Consider the following 13,536-nt stretch of genomic DNA (forward strand, 5'->3'; position numbering starts at 1 on the left):
TCAAGCTTGATAAAGTCATCAGGTAAAACACATCTGTCAATTTCTATTCCTTTGGTGCTTTGAAATCAATTTTATTTTATTTTTTAAATTTTTTTTAAGTCTGTGGAATTTTAATAAAATATATGTCAGAACTCCTGCACTCTCTTCTCACTCATATTTTATGCATTAGGATTATATATATGAGGTTTACAAACACCTGGGATTAAAGGGGTTGTAAAGGATTTATTTTTTTCATAATAAGCATCCTTTACCTGGAGACATTCCTCTTCCTGGGCGTCCTAAGGCGGCACACCATGGGGTAAGCTTTCCTTCTAACCCTGAGCCTAGGTTCACACTGCTGCGAATTCAAAATCGCGGTAAAATGCGCGATTTTACGGCTGCGATTTTGCCGCGATTTTGCCGTGATTTCGGCCGCAATTTAATGTAAATCGCGACCCGAAATCGCAAAAAGTAGTACAGGAACTACTTTTTTAAATCGCAGATGCGGCGTCGCACTGATTAGGACAGTGCCATTGCCGACAATTGCCGCCGATTTGAGATGCGATTTGACATGTCAAATCGCATCTCAAATCGTTCCAAATCGTACCCAGTGTGAACCAGGGCTAAAAGGAAGAAAACTAAAACTAGCAGTGAGACAAGTTAATTAATCAATTTAGACATAATGAGTTCACCTGTCCGGAACCCATAAACCTCCCCCAAGAACACAGACACATGTATTTATTTTTTTCTTTCTTCTTACCAGTGAAGAAGACGTGAGGCAAGTTGCTCACACCCGGTGCTTCTGGGTCACTGAGCTTAGGGGCGGCCGTATGCCGGGTGCTATCCTTGGTCTCTCAGCCTGCACCCCGACATTCCCTGGTCCGGCAGGATAGGAGGCCGCCATGTATTTCCCGTTCAGTGATCGGTTAGATGGACCCCAGGGATGTCTGCGCGCCGCAGTACCGGAAGTCGCCGGAGAGGACCGCGCATACGTGTGACGCACTTCTGGAAGTTACGGAGTTCGCGTCGGGGCCGGATGGAGAGGGTAAGCGGTGAGCGCCGGTGATCGGCTTGAAGGCATAAGGTAACGCTTCCTCTCGCAGCATTAACGTGGGGCTCCAGTTTGGGCGGCGGGGTCTGGCGTCTGGGATTTCAAAGTACTCACTGCCCACTCCCGCCGCGTCATTTCCGGCCCAGCCCTCCAAGCTATTTCTGACCGTCTGGATCTGCAAATGGCTGCACTCAGCCTAGGCAGCAGATCCTTTGGCCAGTCAGAGGTAGGAGTTTTTGTCTTGTTTGCACGTTCCTTTTCTTATGTTATCAGCAGAAGCACATTTTACTTAGGTGGGGGCCTTTTGTTTTCTCTGTTTCCCCCAGATGGCTCCCTCTGGGAAAGCTACCAGAAAGTCTAAACACAACTTGTGCAGGAGATGTGAACAACCCCTACCAGAATCTTGTACAAGGGACACTTGTGAATCTTGTCTGAATCAATCTGATAACGCCAGTTCTTTCCTATCATGGTTTAAAGGCGAAATGTGTAAGGCCTTGTACTCACGGCAGGACATGTCCGATGAAAACGGTCTGCAGACCGTTTCCATCGGACATATCTGGCCGGGGACTGCCCGGGGACTTCTGTTCGATGGCTATACACACCATCGAACAGAAGTCCGCGCGTAAACAATACGCGGGGCGTGTCCGCGGTGTCGCCGCGTCAATGACGCGGCGACGTGGGCGGCCCGCCTTTAAAATGCTTCCACGCATGCGTCGAAGTCATTCGACGCATGCGAGGGATGGCGGGCGGCAGGACATGTACGGTAGGTCTGTACAGACGACCGTACATGTCCGGGCGGACAGGTTTCCAGCGGACTGTTTTAAAGCAAGTCCAGGAAACAGTTGTCCGCTGGAAACCTGTCCGATCCGCCCGAAAATGGTCCGCTCGGGCCAACACACGGCCAAACATGTCTGCTGAAACTGGTCTGCGGACCAGTTTCAGCAGACATGTTTGGTCGTGAGTACGGGGCCTAACATGTTCAAAGAGCTTAAAGACTCCCTGGTCCTCAAGAAAAGAAAGAGAGTTATCAGAGATGTGTCCCCTGCTGCATCCGACTCCTTATCTGGGGACTGTAGTGCCTCCTCATCCAGTCCGGAGCTAGTATTTGATGATCTGGATGACGACTTGTACTTGTTGCCCAAGGATAAATTTCCCAAATTACTGTCTGCAGTGAAGGACACTATAGAGTCTTCCAAAGACGTGTCGGCCAGACCAAAAAAGGATCAGTTGTACTATTTTCCACAGATCCCAGATATGAGACTTCCTTCTCACCCCATTCTGAGTGACTGGTTCAAGAAGGACTGGGCCAACCCTGATAAAAAATCTGATGCGGGGGCCCGCTTTAAAACTACTTATAGGTTGGACACCAAAAATTCATCTGAGTGGGAGAATCCACCCAAGCTTGATCTGGCAGCTGCCCGGTTGGTCAAAAAGTCTCTATTCCCCTCAGACGAATCCTCCAGATTGTCAGACCCATTAGAGCGCAAGGCAGATAGCTTGACTAAAAAGAATTACCTAGCTGCAGCTTCCGCCTCCAAGGTCGCGGCATCCTCAGTTCCTGTAGCTAGAGCTCTAAGGATTTGGCTGAGTCAATTATCTTTGGATATAGAAGAGGGGGTGTCCAGAGACTCTTTATTGAAAGGAATTGACATAATGAAGTCTGCCGCAGAATTTTTATGTGATGCTCCTGTGGATATTCTGAAGTTTTCATCCAGATCCCTCGCTTTATCCAATGCAACCAGGAGGGCGCTTTGGATAATGCAATGGACGGGTGACATGTCATCAAAATTCAGTTTTGTTAACATGCCTTTCCACCCTTCATCTATGTTTGGCCCTCATCTGAAAGATATACTCAAATCTTACAATGAGGAAAAAGACGCTGCCTTTCCCTTAAAGAAGAAAAAGTCTAGTAAGCCATTTTATGGGAGATCCAGATACTCCCCAAAGAGGAACTATTCTTTTCGGGGCAGAAGGCCCTACTATAAGAAAAGGCAAGATTCAGCGGCAGCCAAGAAGCAGCCCTTCAACAAGCCCAAAGAATCCTGACGCCATCAGCGCCTCTCCTCCAGTGGGTGGCAGGCTGAGGTTTTTTTCTCAGGTCTAGCAAAAGACGTCGCCGGACTCCTGGGTGACAGACATCGTCACAAGAGGGTACTCTCTAGAGCTGAGTTCTTTCCCACCACAGAAGTTCATGCTCAACAAGCCCTCCAACCCAGTAGTTCTAGAGTTGGTAGAAGATTTCATAAGAAAGCACACTCTAGAAAAAGTTCCAGATCAAGAGAAAGTCTCTACTCCCCGATATTTCCAGTACCCAAAGCCTCAGGAGGATGGAGGCTAGTAATAGACCTGTCTTATTTAAATCAGTTTTTTGTCAAACGCAAATTCAGGATGGAGTCAATCCGGTCTGCCATAGCGAACGTAGAAGAAGGAGACTTCCTAGCGTCAGTCGACCTTCAGGACGCATACCTGCACGTCCCTATTCTCAGAGCACAAAGGAAATATCTACGGATCGCTCTCCTCTTTAATCACCAGATTCTCCATCTTCAGTTCACATGCCTACCATTTGGCATTACCTCGGCACCTCGAGTTTTTACAAAAGTGGTGGTGGTCCTGACTGCAGCTCTGCGGCTACAGGGGATATGTGTGACACCCTATCTAGATGACTGGCTAGTCAGAGCCCCCTCAGAAGTCATGTTGAAGCAACATCTTCACAAGACTCTTCAAATGCTGGACACCCACGGGTTCATAGTGAATCCTGAAAAAGTCTTCTCTGAACCCTACTCCAGTCATTCCCTACCTCGGGTTCACAATAGACACCCTTCAAATGAAGTTGTTCCTTTCAGATCAGAGGGCCACCAATCTTCAACAGGCGGTGCAAGATCTCCTGCAGACCGATCACTGCTCAGCGAGGAAGGCGATGAGGGTACTAGGAATGATGACATCATCTCTGTTCCATGGGCCAGGGCTCATTTCAGGATGCTACAGAACTGCATTTTGACCCAGTGGGACAAGAGCCGAGACTCTTTGGAGAGGACTATCAACATTTCTCTCGCGGTAAAGAAAGATCTCCTTTGGTGGATGCACCCACAACGCTTCCTGCAGGGCAGATCTCTCAAGACTCGGATTCAGACGGTCCTTACCTCGGATGCCTCAGGCTTAGCCTGGGGTGCCCATGTAGAGGATTGTTGGGTACAAGAAGCCTGGTCGCAGAAGGAGCTTCATATGTCATCGAACTTGAAAGAGCTCACGGCGATCAGGAAAGCACTCATCCATTTCAAGCCCAAGGTTCTCCACAAGCTGTTCAGGTACAATCAGACAACTTGCTGTCCATGCAGAAGGAGTGTGCCCGCATCATGCTCTGGGCAGAAGAGAACCTCCTTTCCCTAACGGCCATCCACATCAGAGGAGTGGACAATGTGAGAGCGGATTGGCTCAGCAGAAATTCGATCGGCCCGGGGGAATGGGAGCTGAACCCTCTGGTCTTCAGAAAGATCACGTCCATGTGGGGTCTGCCAGAATTGGATGCTATGGCCAACTCTCAGAACAAGAAGCTTCCCCAGTTCTGCTCCCTATCCAGAGTGGGGAATCCGCTAGCAATAGACGCTCTGTCAATAAGCTGGAAGAAGTTTTTCATCTATATCTTTCCCCCGATTCCATTGATCCCGAAAGTGCTGCAGAAAATTCGGGACGAGAAGGTGAGAGCAGTAGCAATCCTGCCATTTTGGCCCAGGAGGGCATGGTTCCCGCTAGCCTTGAATATGGCAAAGAATCAGGTCTGGAAGTTACCCTTCCAGAAGGACCTTCTTCTTCAATCGGGGATGCTCCACCCAGATCTCGAGAAACTCCAGCTTGCGGCATGGAATTTGAACTCAGAGCCTTGACGGCTCAAGGCCTATCTCAGGAGGTTATTGCTACCCTTCTAGCCTCTAGGAAACCTGCTACCCTGAAGGTTTACAATAGAGTGTGGTCTCTTTACTCGGCCTGGTGTGCCAGAAATTCATCTTCTCCAGAGCAAGTGGCATCTCTGTTGCAGTTCTTACAAGAGGGCTTCCAAAAGGGTCTGAAGCCGAACACGCTCAAAGTGCAGTTGACTGCCATTAACTCCTGCCTGAATGGAATTTTTGCAAGAACACCTCTCATCAGCAGGTTTTTCAGAGCGATTAACAAGTTGCGACCATCCTTCCATAAGCCGTTACCAGCTTGGAGCTTACCCTTAGTACTGAAGAGGCTAACATCACCTCCTTTCGAGCCTCTGGAAAATTCATCCTTGAAGTTCCTGACTTTCAAGTGTATCTTCCTAGTGGCAATTACATCCGCCAGAAGAATCAGTGAGCTTCAAGCCCTGTCATTCAAAAAACCCTATCTCAGGTTGCTACCGGACTATGCTGGGTTTCCTTCCCAAAGTTTCCACGTCCACGAATATCAATCAGGAAATCGTATTGCCTGTGTTTGAAGATGAGTCTGAGGACGACCTACACCTCTTGGATGTAAAAAGAACCATCTCCACTTATTTACAAAGAACCTCAGAGTTTAGACAGTCCGAGGCCCTGTTCCTACAGTTCCAAGGGACAAACAAGGGAAAAAGAGCGAGTAAGTCATCGCTAGCAAGATGGATAAGGGACACCATCAAGCACTGTTATTTTTTAGAAGACAAAGAATCCCCTCTTCTCTTAAGAGCTCGCTCCACAAGGTCTACAGCTGCATCCTGGGCTGAGAGGTATCATGTTCCAATGGACCAGATCTGTAAGGCGGCTACGTGGGCTTCACCAAACACGTTCATAAGACACTACAGAATCGATGTAGTATCGTTCGAGGGATCAGCCTTTGGCTCAAGAGTGCTTCAAGGTGCCATAAACCATTGATGTCCCTCCCTTTCTTTTCTTGCACTGCTTTGCAAATCCCATGGTGTGCCGCCTTAGGACACCCAGGAAGTAGAAAATGTATTCTTACCTGAAATTTTAATTTCCTGTAGGCGGCACAGGTTTACCCTCCCATTAAATAAACTTTATTGCTGCATAAGATACATGTGTCTGTGTTCTTGGGGGAGGTTTATGGGTTCCGGACAGGTGAACTCATTATGTCTAAATTGATTAATTAACTTGTCTCACTGCTAGTTTTAGTTTTCTTCCTTTTAGGGTTAGAAGGAAAGCTTAACCCATGGTGTGCCGCCTACGGACTACAGGAAATGAAAATTTCAGGTAAGAATACATTTTCTACTTTTCACTTCCTCATTGTTCATTTTTGCTCAGAAGTTTCTCTTTTTTTTCCTCTGTTCTGTTCACTTCCTGCTTGTCTGATTTTACTGACCACCGTGACAGGAGGCTTTACTGCGGTGGTCTGTCACGTGCTCACCCCCTCCTGGAAACTACATCTGTGTGGCAGGATGCTCTCTACGCGTTAGAGACTTCAAGGAGGTGTGAATTACTGGGCGTGCCGCAATTCATACTGGGAAATGTAGTTCTTGCATGAACGAGCGCCGCAAACCAGGAAGTGAATGAGAGAACAGAAACTAGAACGCTGGAGGTGATATAGATGAAGGAATTTAATAGGTATTTACTCGTTTTTTAACAGAATCATTACACTATTCTGTCTGTCTACCTTGCAGACATTAATTTTAGGCAACATTTTTTTTCCCTTTACAACTCCTTTAAGTTATCAGGAGAGGATGAGACTGTGAGCAACTCATGTGAACCAGAGTGTGCGAGGCATTATTGGTGGAACCGCCCCAACACAATATGACCATCATCCGCATTGAGTGGAGAATGCTTGTGGAGACTGACAAAGGAGCGTTAGTGAGCAGGAACCCACACAAATAGCACCCCCAGCGCACCTTGACTTTTGGTACTCTGCCAAACAAAAATTTTTTTTTTGATTATGTTAGTTTGCTAATTTTATTTTATTTTATTTTATTTATTTTCAGGTTTTGCGTCTGGTCTCTCTGCTCCTTTTCCTAATTTTTCTTTTTCTCTTCTGACTCGATCAGTATCTAGATGGTGGTATATTCTCAGTGCTTAGATTGTCATTTAAATTCAGTGTAACCATTGTTTAATATGTTATGCAATACTGAGCATTCTTGCCACAGATCTGGGCCAAGTTCATCCATTTGTATATCACAACTTTTGTTCTACATATACTATAGTCAAATGTATTTATTCTCATTCTCTATAGTTAGCGGGGTTTCAACCCTTTTTGCTTTACCATGCAATGTTATTGACTATTTATCATCAATCTTCATCCTCAACTTTTTATATTTTTTATGTTGCCACTTCCCCTGCATTATCCTCTAGCTCCACTGCTTCTGAGGTCCATCCCTCTTGGTTAGGATCATATGCTATTTGGGCACTAGTGGCGCACCTACGTTGATCGGACCATTGGTCAGTTTGGCCCGTTTTGGTGATCCCTAATTGAGGTTTTTCCGTTGCTGTGGTTGTTAGCGTTGGAGATGGCCTTTATTTTATTTTTTGGGCCATCCCCTTCGTTTGTTCTCTGGGCAGTTTTCCAGCCTCACTGATGGATTCAACCAGTGTGGAGAAGTCCACGTTGATTGCTTGGCCTCTAATCACATGCGCTGTCAGTCGCCGCCCTTTGTGGGCGGGCGGCTAGGTTGGTGTTTATTCACCATTGGCTGGCGCCTCCTGTCTCCATCACGGTTGGTTGCCAATTTCCAACATGGCACCGACGATCGGCGCCCTTCCTCTGACGCTCCTCATGCGTCACAACGCATGCGCAGTGGCCCGTTTTCCGCTGTAGTGTAGGCTGGATCGTTTGGGCTGTCATCCCTGTGTCATCTCCCATTGATACAGTCCAGCTAATGACCACCTCTGTTTTTAGCCCACCCCCGGCGGTGATGTCACACGCCGTCCAGGGGGGTATTTAAAAGCACAGCTTGCGCTGTTTAGTTGATGGCCCTGCGTTGACAGGGTCCTTGGTATAACTGCTTTTTATCTTGTGTCATCAGATCCAGCCTCTGTTTGCAGGTATGTCTCCCATGTTTCTATGGTATATTAAATGCCGGTTCACCCCTGTTCTGAGGGTGTTTTAGGCACACTTTTTTGATAGGTGTTTGATTCAACACCCGTATTGATGGTTTCCTATATTTTTCTATTGTGTTTTGTTTCTCAATAGTACTTTTCATCTTTGGAGGTTTTCTCTTGCTAAGCTTAGACCAGTGATTTGGTTAACCCCTTCTAGGCTGGAATATATACTTTTCCAGCTAATTCGGAACTGACTACCTCTATGCGATCAGGTATTTATTTATTTGTTTATACTCTATGGCTTGATTGCTATCCTCTGGCCCTTTTGTCTGAATCTACTGGGGCCAATATTTTCCTGCATTCACTATTGTCACTTTTATTTACTGTAGCATTCTTGATCATCCTGTGTGGATGGACTCGGTCCAGTGGGGCTTTCTGGCTGTGCGGGCTTAAGTTGGCAACAACTATGGAAGTTTCTTCATAGTCATGTATAGATTTTTATGGTTACACAACGGTGTTATTTAAAGTCGATTGGATTACCTTTGGCCCAGTCAGGTAAGAGTGCTCATGGTCATTTCACTGGATGATTGAAAACCAGTTTTTATGATCTGTGTATTTGCATTAACTATCGTTATTACAAATCTATGTATTCTCAATATTTGATTGTTTTCAGTCATAAATTACATTGTACATTTGTTTTGACAATTATGGTATTGTCCAATGATGTTCTACTATGAATGAATGAATGAATGAATGAATGAAAAACTTATAAAGCGCGGCGCATGCGAACTGAATCGCTTCTGGGCGCTAGTTGTTCGTGTCTCATGACATCAGAAGAGCAGAGTTTTGATCTGTCTTCTGAAAGTCAGGTGGTTTTCCTCCAACCGAATGCTGGTTGGCAAAGCGTTCCATAGTCTCGGACCCTGAAAAGCAAACCTTCTTTCTCCTTTGGACTTGTATTTGGTTTTTGGTACCCTGACCAGATTTTGGTCGGTGGATCGCAGAACGCGATTCGAATTGTGAGGTTCTATCTTGTCGCAAAGATATTGCGGAGCCTTCCCATGGATGCACTTATGTGTCAGGCAGAGTGCTTTGAATGCAATTCTGTCTTTTACTGGCAACCAGTGAAGGGTTCTCAGCGAAGGTGAGATTGATTCCCATTTTTTTTTCCCAGTCACCAGTCTGGCGGCCGTATTCTGAACGACTTGCAGACGGGAGATTTGGTACTTTGGGAGTCCGAGGTACAGGGCGTTAGCATAGTCCAGTCTGGAATTCACGATTGTTCCCACCACGACTGCTATGTCTTCTTTGGGAATAAATGGAATAGGTCTGCGTAGTAGGCGCAACAGATGGTGCGCTCCGCTGACTACTGACCCTATTTGTGCGTCCATTGTCATGAAGGTGTCGAAGATGACCCCGAGACTTTTGACTTTGGAGCTAGGGGTGATGATTTGGCCCAGAATGGGCGGGGGTGTCCAGGTTGTTGCCAGTTGACTCTTTCGGCTGGCGTGAAACATAAGGAGTTCTGTTTTTGAACTGTTGAGTTTAAGATAACTCTTTGTCATCCAGTTTTCTATCAAAGAGAGACATTTCTCTAAACTGAGATGATGATCCTTTTTGTTGCAGATGCGAAAATACAGTTGCGTATCGTCTGCATAAGAGTGATAGAGTAGTTCTTGGCTACTGATAATATCAAAGAGAGGGCGAAGATAGATGTTGAAAAGCACCGGTGACAGGGGGGATCCTTGGGGGACTCCACATGACACCGTGCGCTTTTCCGACGTGAAAGAACCCAGTTTAACTGTTTGTGATCGGTTTTCAAGAAAGGAAGAAAACCATGGTAAATCACCTTCTGCGACTCCTGCTACCTTGGCTAGTCGCATCAGTAACAGTTTGTGGTCTACCGTGTCAAAGGCTACGCTTAGGTCCAGCAGAACCAGGAGACAAGATTCTCCTTCGTCTGCGGCCTCGAGGGCATCGTCCCATATTTTGAGTAAGGCCGTTTCTGTCCCGTCCCCGGGACGGAAGCCTGATTGTAATGGATCCAGTAGATTGTGGGTATCTAGATGCTGTTGCAGCTGTTGTACCACTACTTTCTCCATTATCTTGGAGAGAACATTTAGGCCTGTTATGGGACGGCGGTGAGTTGGGTCCTTGGGATCCAGGTTAGGTTTTTTCAAGATGGGCTGGATTGTGCCCTCTTTCAACAGGGATGGCACTGTGCCTTCCTTAAATGACTGGTTTATAAGCTGTGTGATGGGTGGTGCCAGGATGTCGGCACATTCCTTCAGCAGTTTGGTGGGGATGATATCATTGGGCGATGTGCTGTTCCGCAAAGCACCAATGATATTTTTTGTGGTATCGATGGAGATCGGTTCCAGAGTGAACTTAGTTGATTGTAGAGCGTTTCTGTGGGTGTTTTGTGGTTGATTGACGGTGGGGTTGAGGGGGGTATTGTTTTGCAAGATGCTTTCCCGGATTCTTTCAATTTTGTTGATGAAGAAATCCGATAGTTCATTACAGAACTCTTGGGTGTCTGAGTTGGGGACTTCAAGACATCCTGGATTCATGGTCTGGGTGACCATCTTGAAGAGTTCGCGGGGGCGGTTTAGGGCGCTGTTAATCGCCATAGAAAAATGATGTTTCTTGGCTTTGAAGATTTCTTTATGATATTGTGTTGTTATTGCCTTGTAGATGATGAGGTTATCCTCTGCAGGGCTTCTTTTCCAGGCGGCTTCCGCCCTTCTGCGCTCTTGCTTCAGAAGCGACAGCTGGTTGTTGAACCAGCCGGACTTTCTTTTTCGGATGCAGGCTTTGCGTTTCGGTGCTACTAAATCGGCTGACTGTAGCAGGGCTGTGTTTATGGCCTCCAGTGCGGCTGTTTGATGTGGATGGATTGTTTTGATTCTGTTTCCCAAGGTAGATTTGAAGAGTTCCGAATGGAGCTTCTTCTGAGATCTAGCCCAGTGTATTGTCACCGGCTTGGGTGCTTTTATCACTGGGGGAATTTTGGAGATTATGAAATTAATTGCATGGTGGTCTGTCCATGGCAATGGTTCATTTTCTAAAATGCTTATTTTCAGATTTTGTCTGAAAATTAGGTCGAGTGTGTGACCTGAAGCATGTGTTGGCCCGCATATAAGTTGCTGTAGCCCTAATCCCTCCAGGTGATCGATGCAGGCGTCCGCAATGGGATCCTGTGCGGAGTTGGCCCACAGATTAAAGTCCCCGAGCAGCAAAAGGTGTTTGCTGTTAAGGGTATAAGTGGATATAAACTCCGTTAAAGATGGCAAAAACTGCGATTTTGGCCCAGGTGGCCTATAGCAGAGGAGAATGTGAACAGTCTCCTGGGGGGAAGTTTGAAGTTGAAGAGTAAGGGTTTCCATGAATGGAAGAGGATTTTGAAGGACCGGCTTAGTGATTGCAAGGTGAAACTTATGGATCACCGCCAGGCCTCCTCCTCTTTGCCCTATTCTGTTTTCCGTTATAATGCGATAGTTTTCTGGCACCAATTCTCCGAGAATGGTGTTGCAGTCGTCTGAGAGCCAGCTTTCTGTAATAAAGAGGCAGTCTAGATCGTTTTGTAGTAAGAAATCGTGGATTTCTAATCGGTTTTTTACTGCCGATCTTGTGTTGATCAAAGCACATGATATGTGCTTGAGCTGGGTTAAATAGTTAACATTTTTGATGGTCGATCGTCGATCGAATCTCAAAAGTTGCTCTATTTTTAAGGCCTTTTTGGTGACGGCTGGTAATGCTGTTGCGAATTGTCTCAGACCTCGAATAGAGTCCGCAGAGTATCGCAGATTAGCCATTGTCGCCAGTCACATTGTCGTCAGTCTTTCCTAATTGCGGCGGCCGCGAATGAGGCCTGGTCTGGCGCGGATGCGGGAAGAGCCGCGAGACGCCGGACGTGATGGGTGGAAGACTGTCCAAGTGAGCCGTCACTCGTTGAGTCTTCTCTCCCCGATATGGCATTATTTACAATGCTCAATGCTTATGGATTATTATTTCTTTGTATTTTTAGTTTACCCTGTTACACTGCTCCTGATGAAGCTCTTCTCCTGAGCGAAACATGTCGAGCTCCTTCCTAACAGGCTCTGCTGCGGTTTTTCCTTGAAGCCGTTAATAATCCCAGGGATCATAAATGTTTTGTGTATCTCTCTCTTTTTTATACTATGTTATACATTTTCTAATAAATTATTGCTTGTCTATTATATCTGTTTGATCTACTATTTATCATGACACCTTAAAAATCCCAGGGTTTGTTACCCTTCCACACCTTTTTTTATTGTTCATTTACCGGGATGTGGTGTCTTTGATCTCCTATGCCTCACTTACTTACTCTGCCAAACAAGTTACATACAACTTTTTTAAATGCATTAGCAGACCATTCAAATTGATGCCCTGACACAACTCAAGTGTGTTAATTCACTGCAATAGTGTAAATGTGTCCTTTAGACTCCCATCCTCCCCATTTAATGTAAGGCAAGTATTTTTTTGCTTTTTCTCCTAATGGCTGATTTTTTTATTACACAGAATACAGCTTTTTCACAAAGAGTGGGGTTAAAGGTAGGCAGACCTTGTTTTGTTGCGTGGTGTTATTATTTGAGTTTCAAGCTGATGACACTTACTGATTGGAAGGGGCAGCGGCAGGGTAATCCATGGGTATGAAGAGGCCCTGGACAGGGCTTCCCTGGTTTAATTAGCCGATTCAAAATATCACAAAAATCATCGTAAGTGCAGCTGCCAACCTCATTCAAGCAGGGAATCATTATCCACTCCTGCATAAACTTCTCTGCAGTGACTTTCATCTGAAAAAAAATAAAACCATGTCATAAATAAAAGGTATAATCAAAGTAAGAGAATGGTCCTTTGTGTTGTAATGCTGGATATGCACAAACATACAATCTTGGCTGGAAACTAGACATATGCATGTTGTTTTGTTTCATTTTAATTTGTTATTCTAGTTATTTCGTTTAGATTAATTAGGTTGATTCGTTCAATTCCTATTCGGAATTTGTATTTGGGAATTTTCAAATTTACCGATTTTTTTTCGACTCGAAACGTTCAATTTAATAAATTTTCGAATCGGTCAAAATGAAAATTTTATATTGTTTTCTATTTGAATGCAGCAAAGTAAACAAAAGAAAAATCTTCATCAAATGATTACAATGACTCCTTAACCACTTAAGCCTCAGACGATTTGGCAACCTAAAGACCAGATGACTTTTTACAATTTGGCACTGCGCTGCTTTAACTGGTAATTGCGTGGTCATGCAATGGTGTACCCAAACAAAAATTGCGGGAAGTTGAGGGAAAATTACAAACTTTATTATTTTTTTTTGCACAAAGTTGTCACTAAATGATATATTGCTCACACATGCCATGGGCATATGTGAAATTACACCCCAAAATACATTCTGCTGCTTCTCCCGAGTATGGGGATACCACATGTGTGGGACTTTTTGGGAGCCTAGCCGCGTACGGGACCAAAGCACTGCTTTCAAGATTTCTAAGGGCGTACATTTT

At 45.4% G+C, this 13,536-nt stretch overlaps 1 protein-coding gene across 1 annotated transcript in view; it reads right to left on the reverse strand.

The window, feature by feature from the left end:
• Positions 1-13,536, reverse strand: part of LOC120932616 (ganglioside GM2 activator-like) — an 86,162-nt gene that overhangs the window by 21,447 nt on the left and 51,179 nt on the right. Inside the window, exon 3 of the mRNA XM_040345130.1 lies at positions 12,639-12,818. Coding sequence (XP_040201064.1) covers positions 12,639-12,818 — 180 coding nt within the window. The remainder of the gene's footprint in view (positions 1-12,638; positions 12,819-13,536) is intronic.

This window comes from Rana temporaria, chromosome 3 (genome assembly GCF_905171775.1).
Source record: "Rana temporaria chromosome 3, aRanTem1.1, whole genome shotgun sequence".
NCBI lineage: Eukaryota > Metazoa > Chordata > Amphibia > Anura > Ranidae > Rana > Rana temporaria.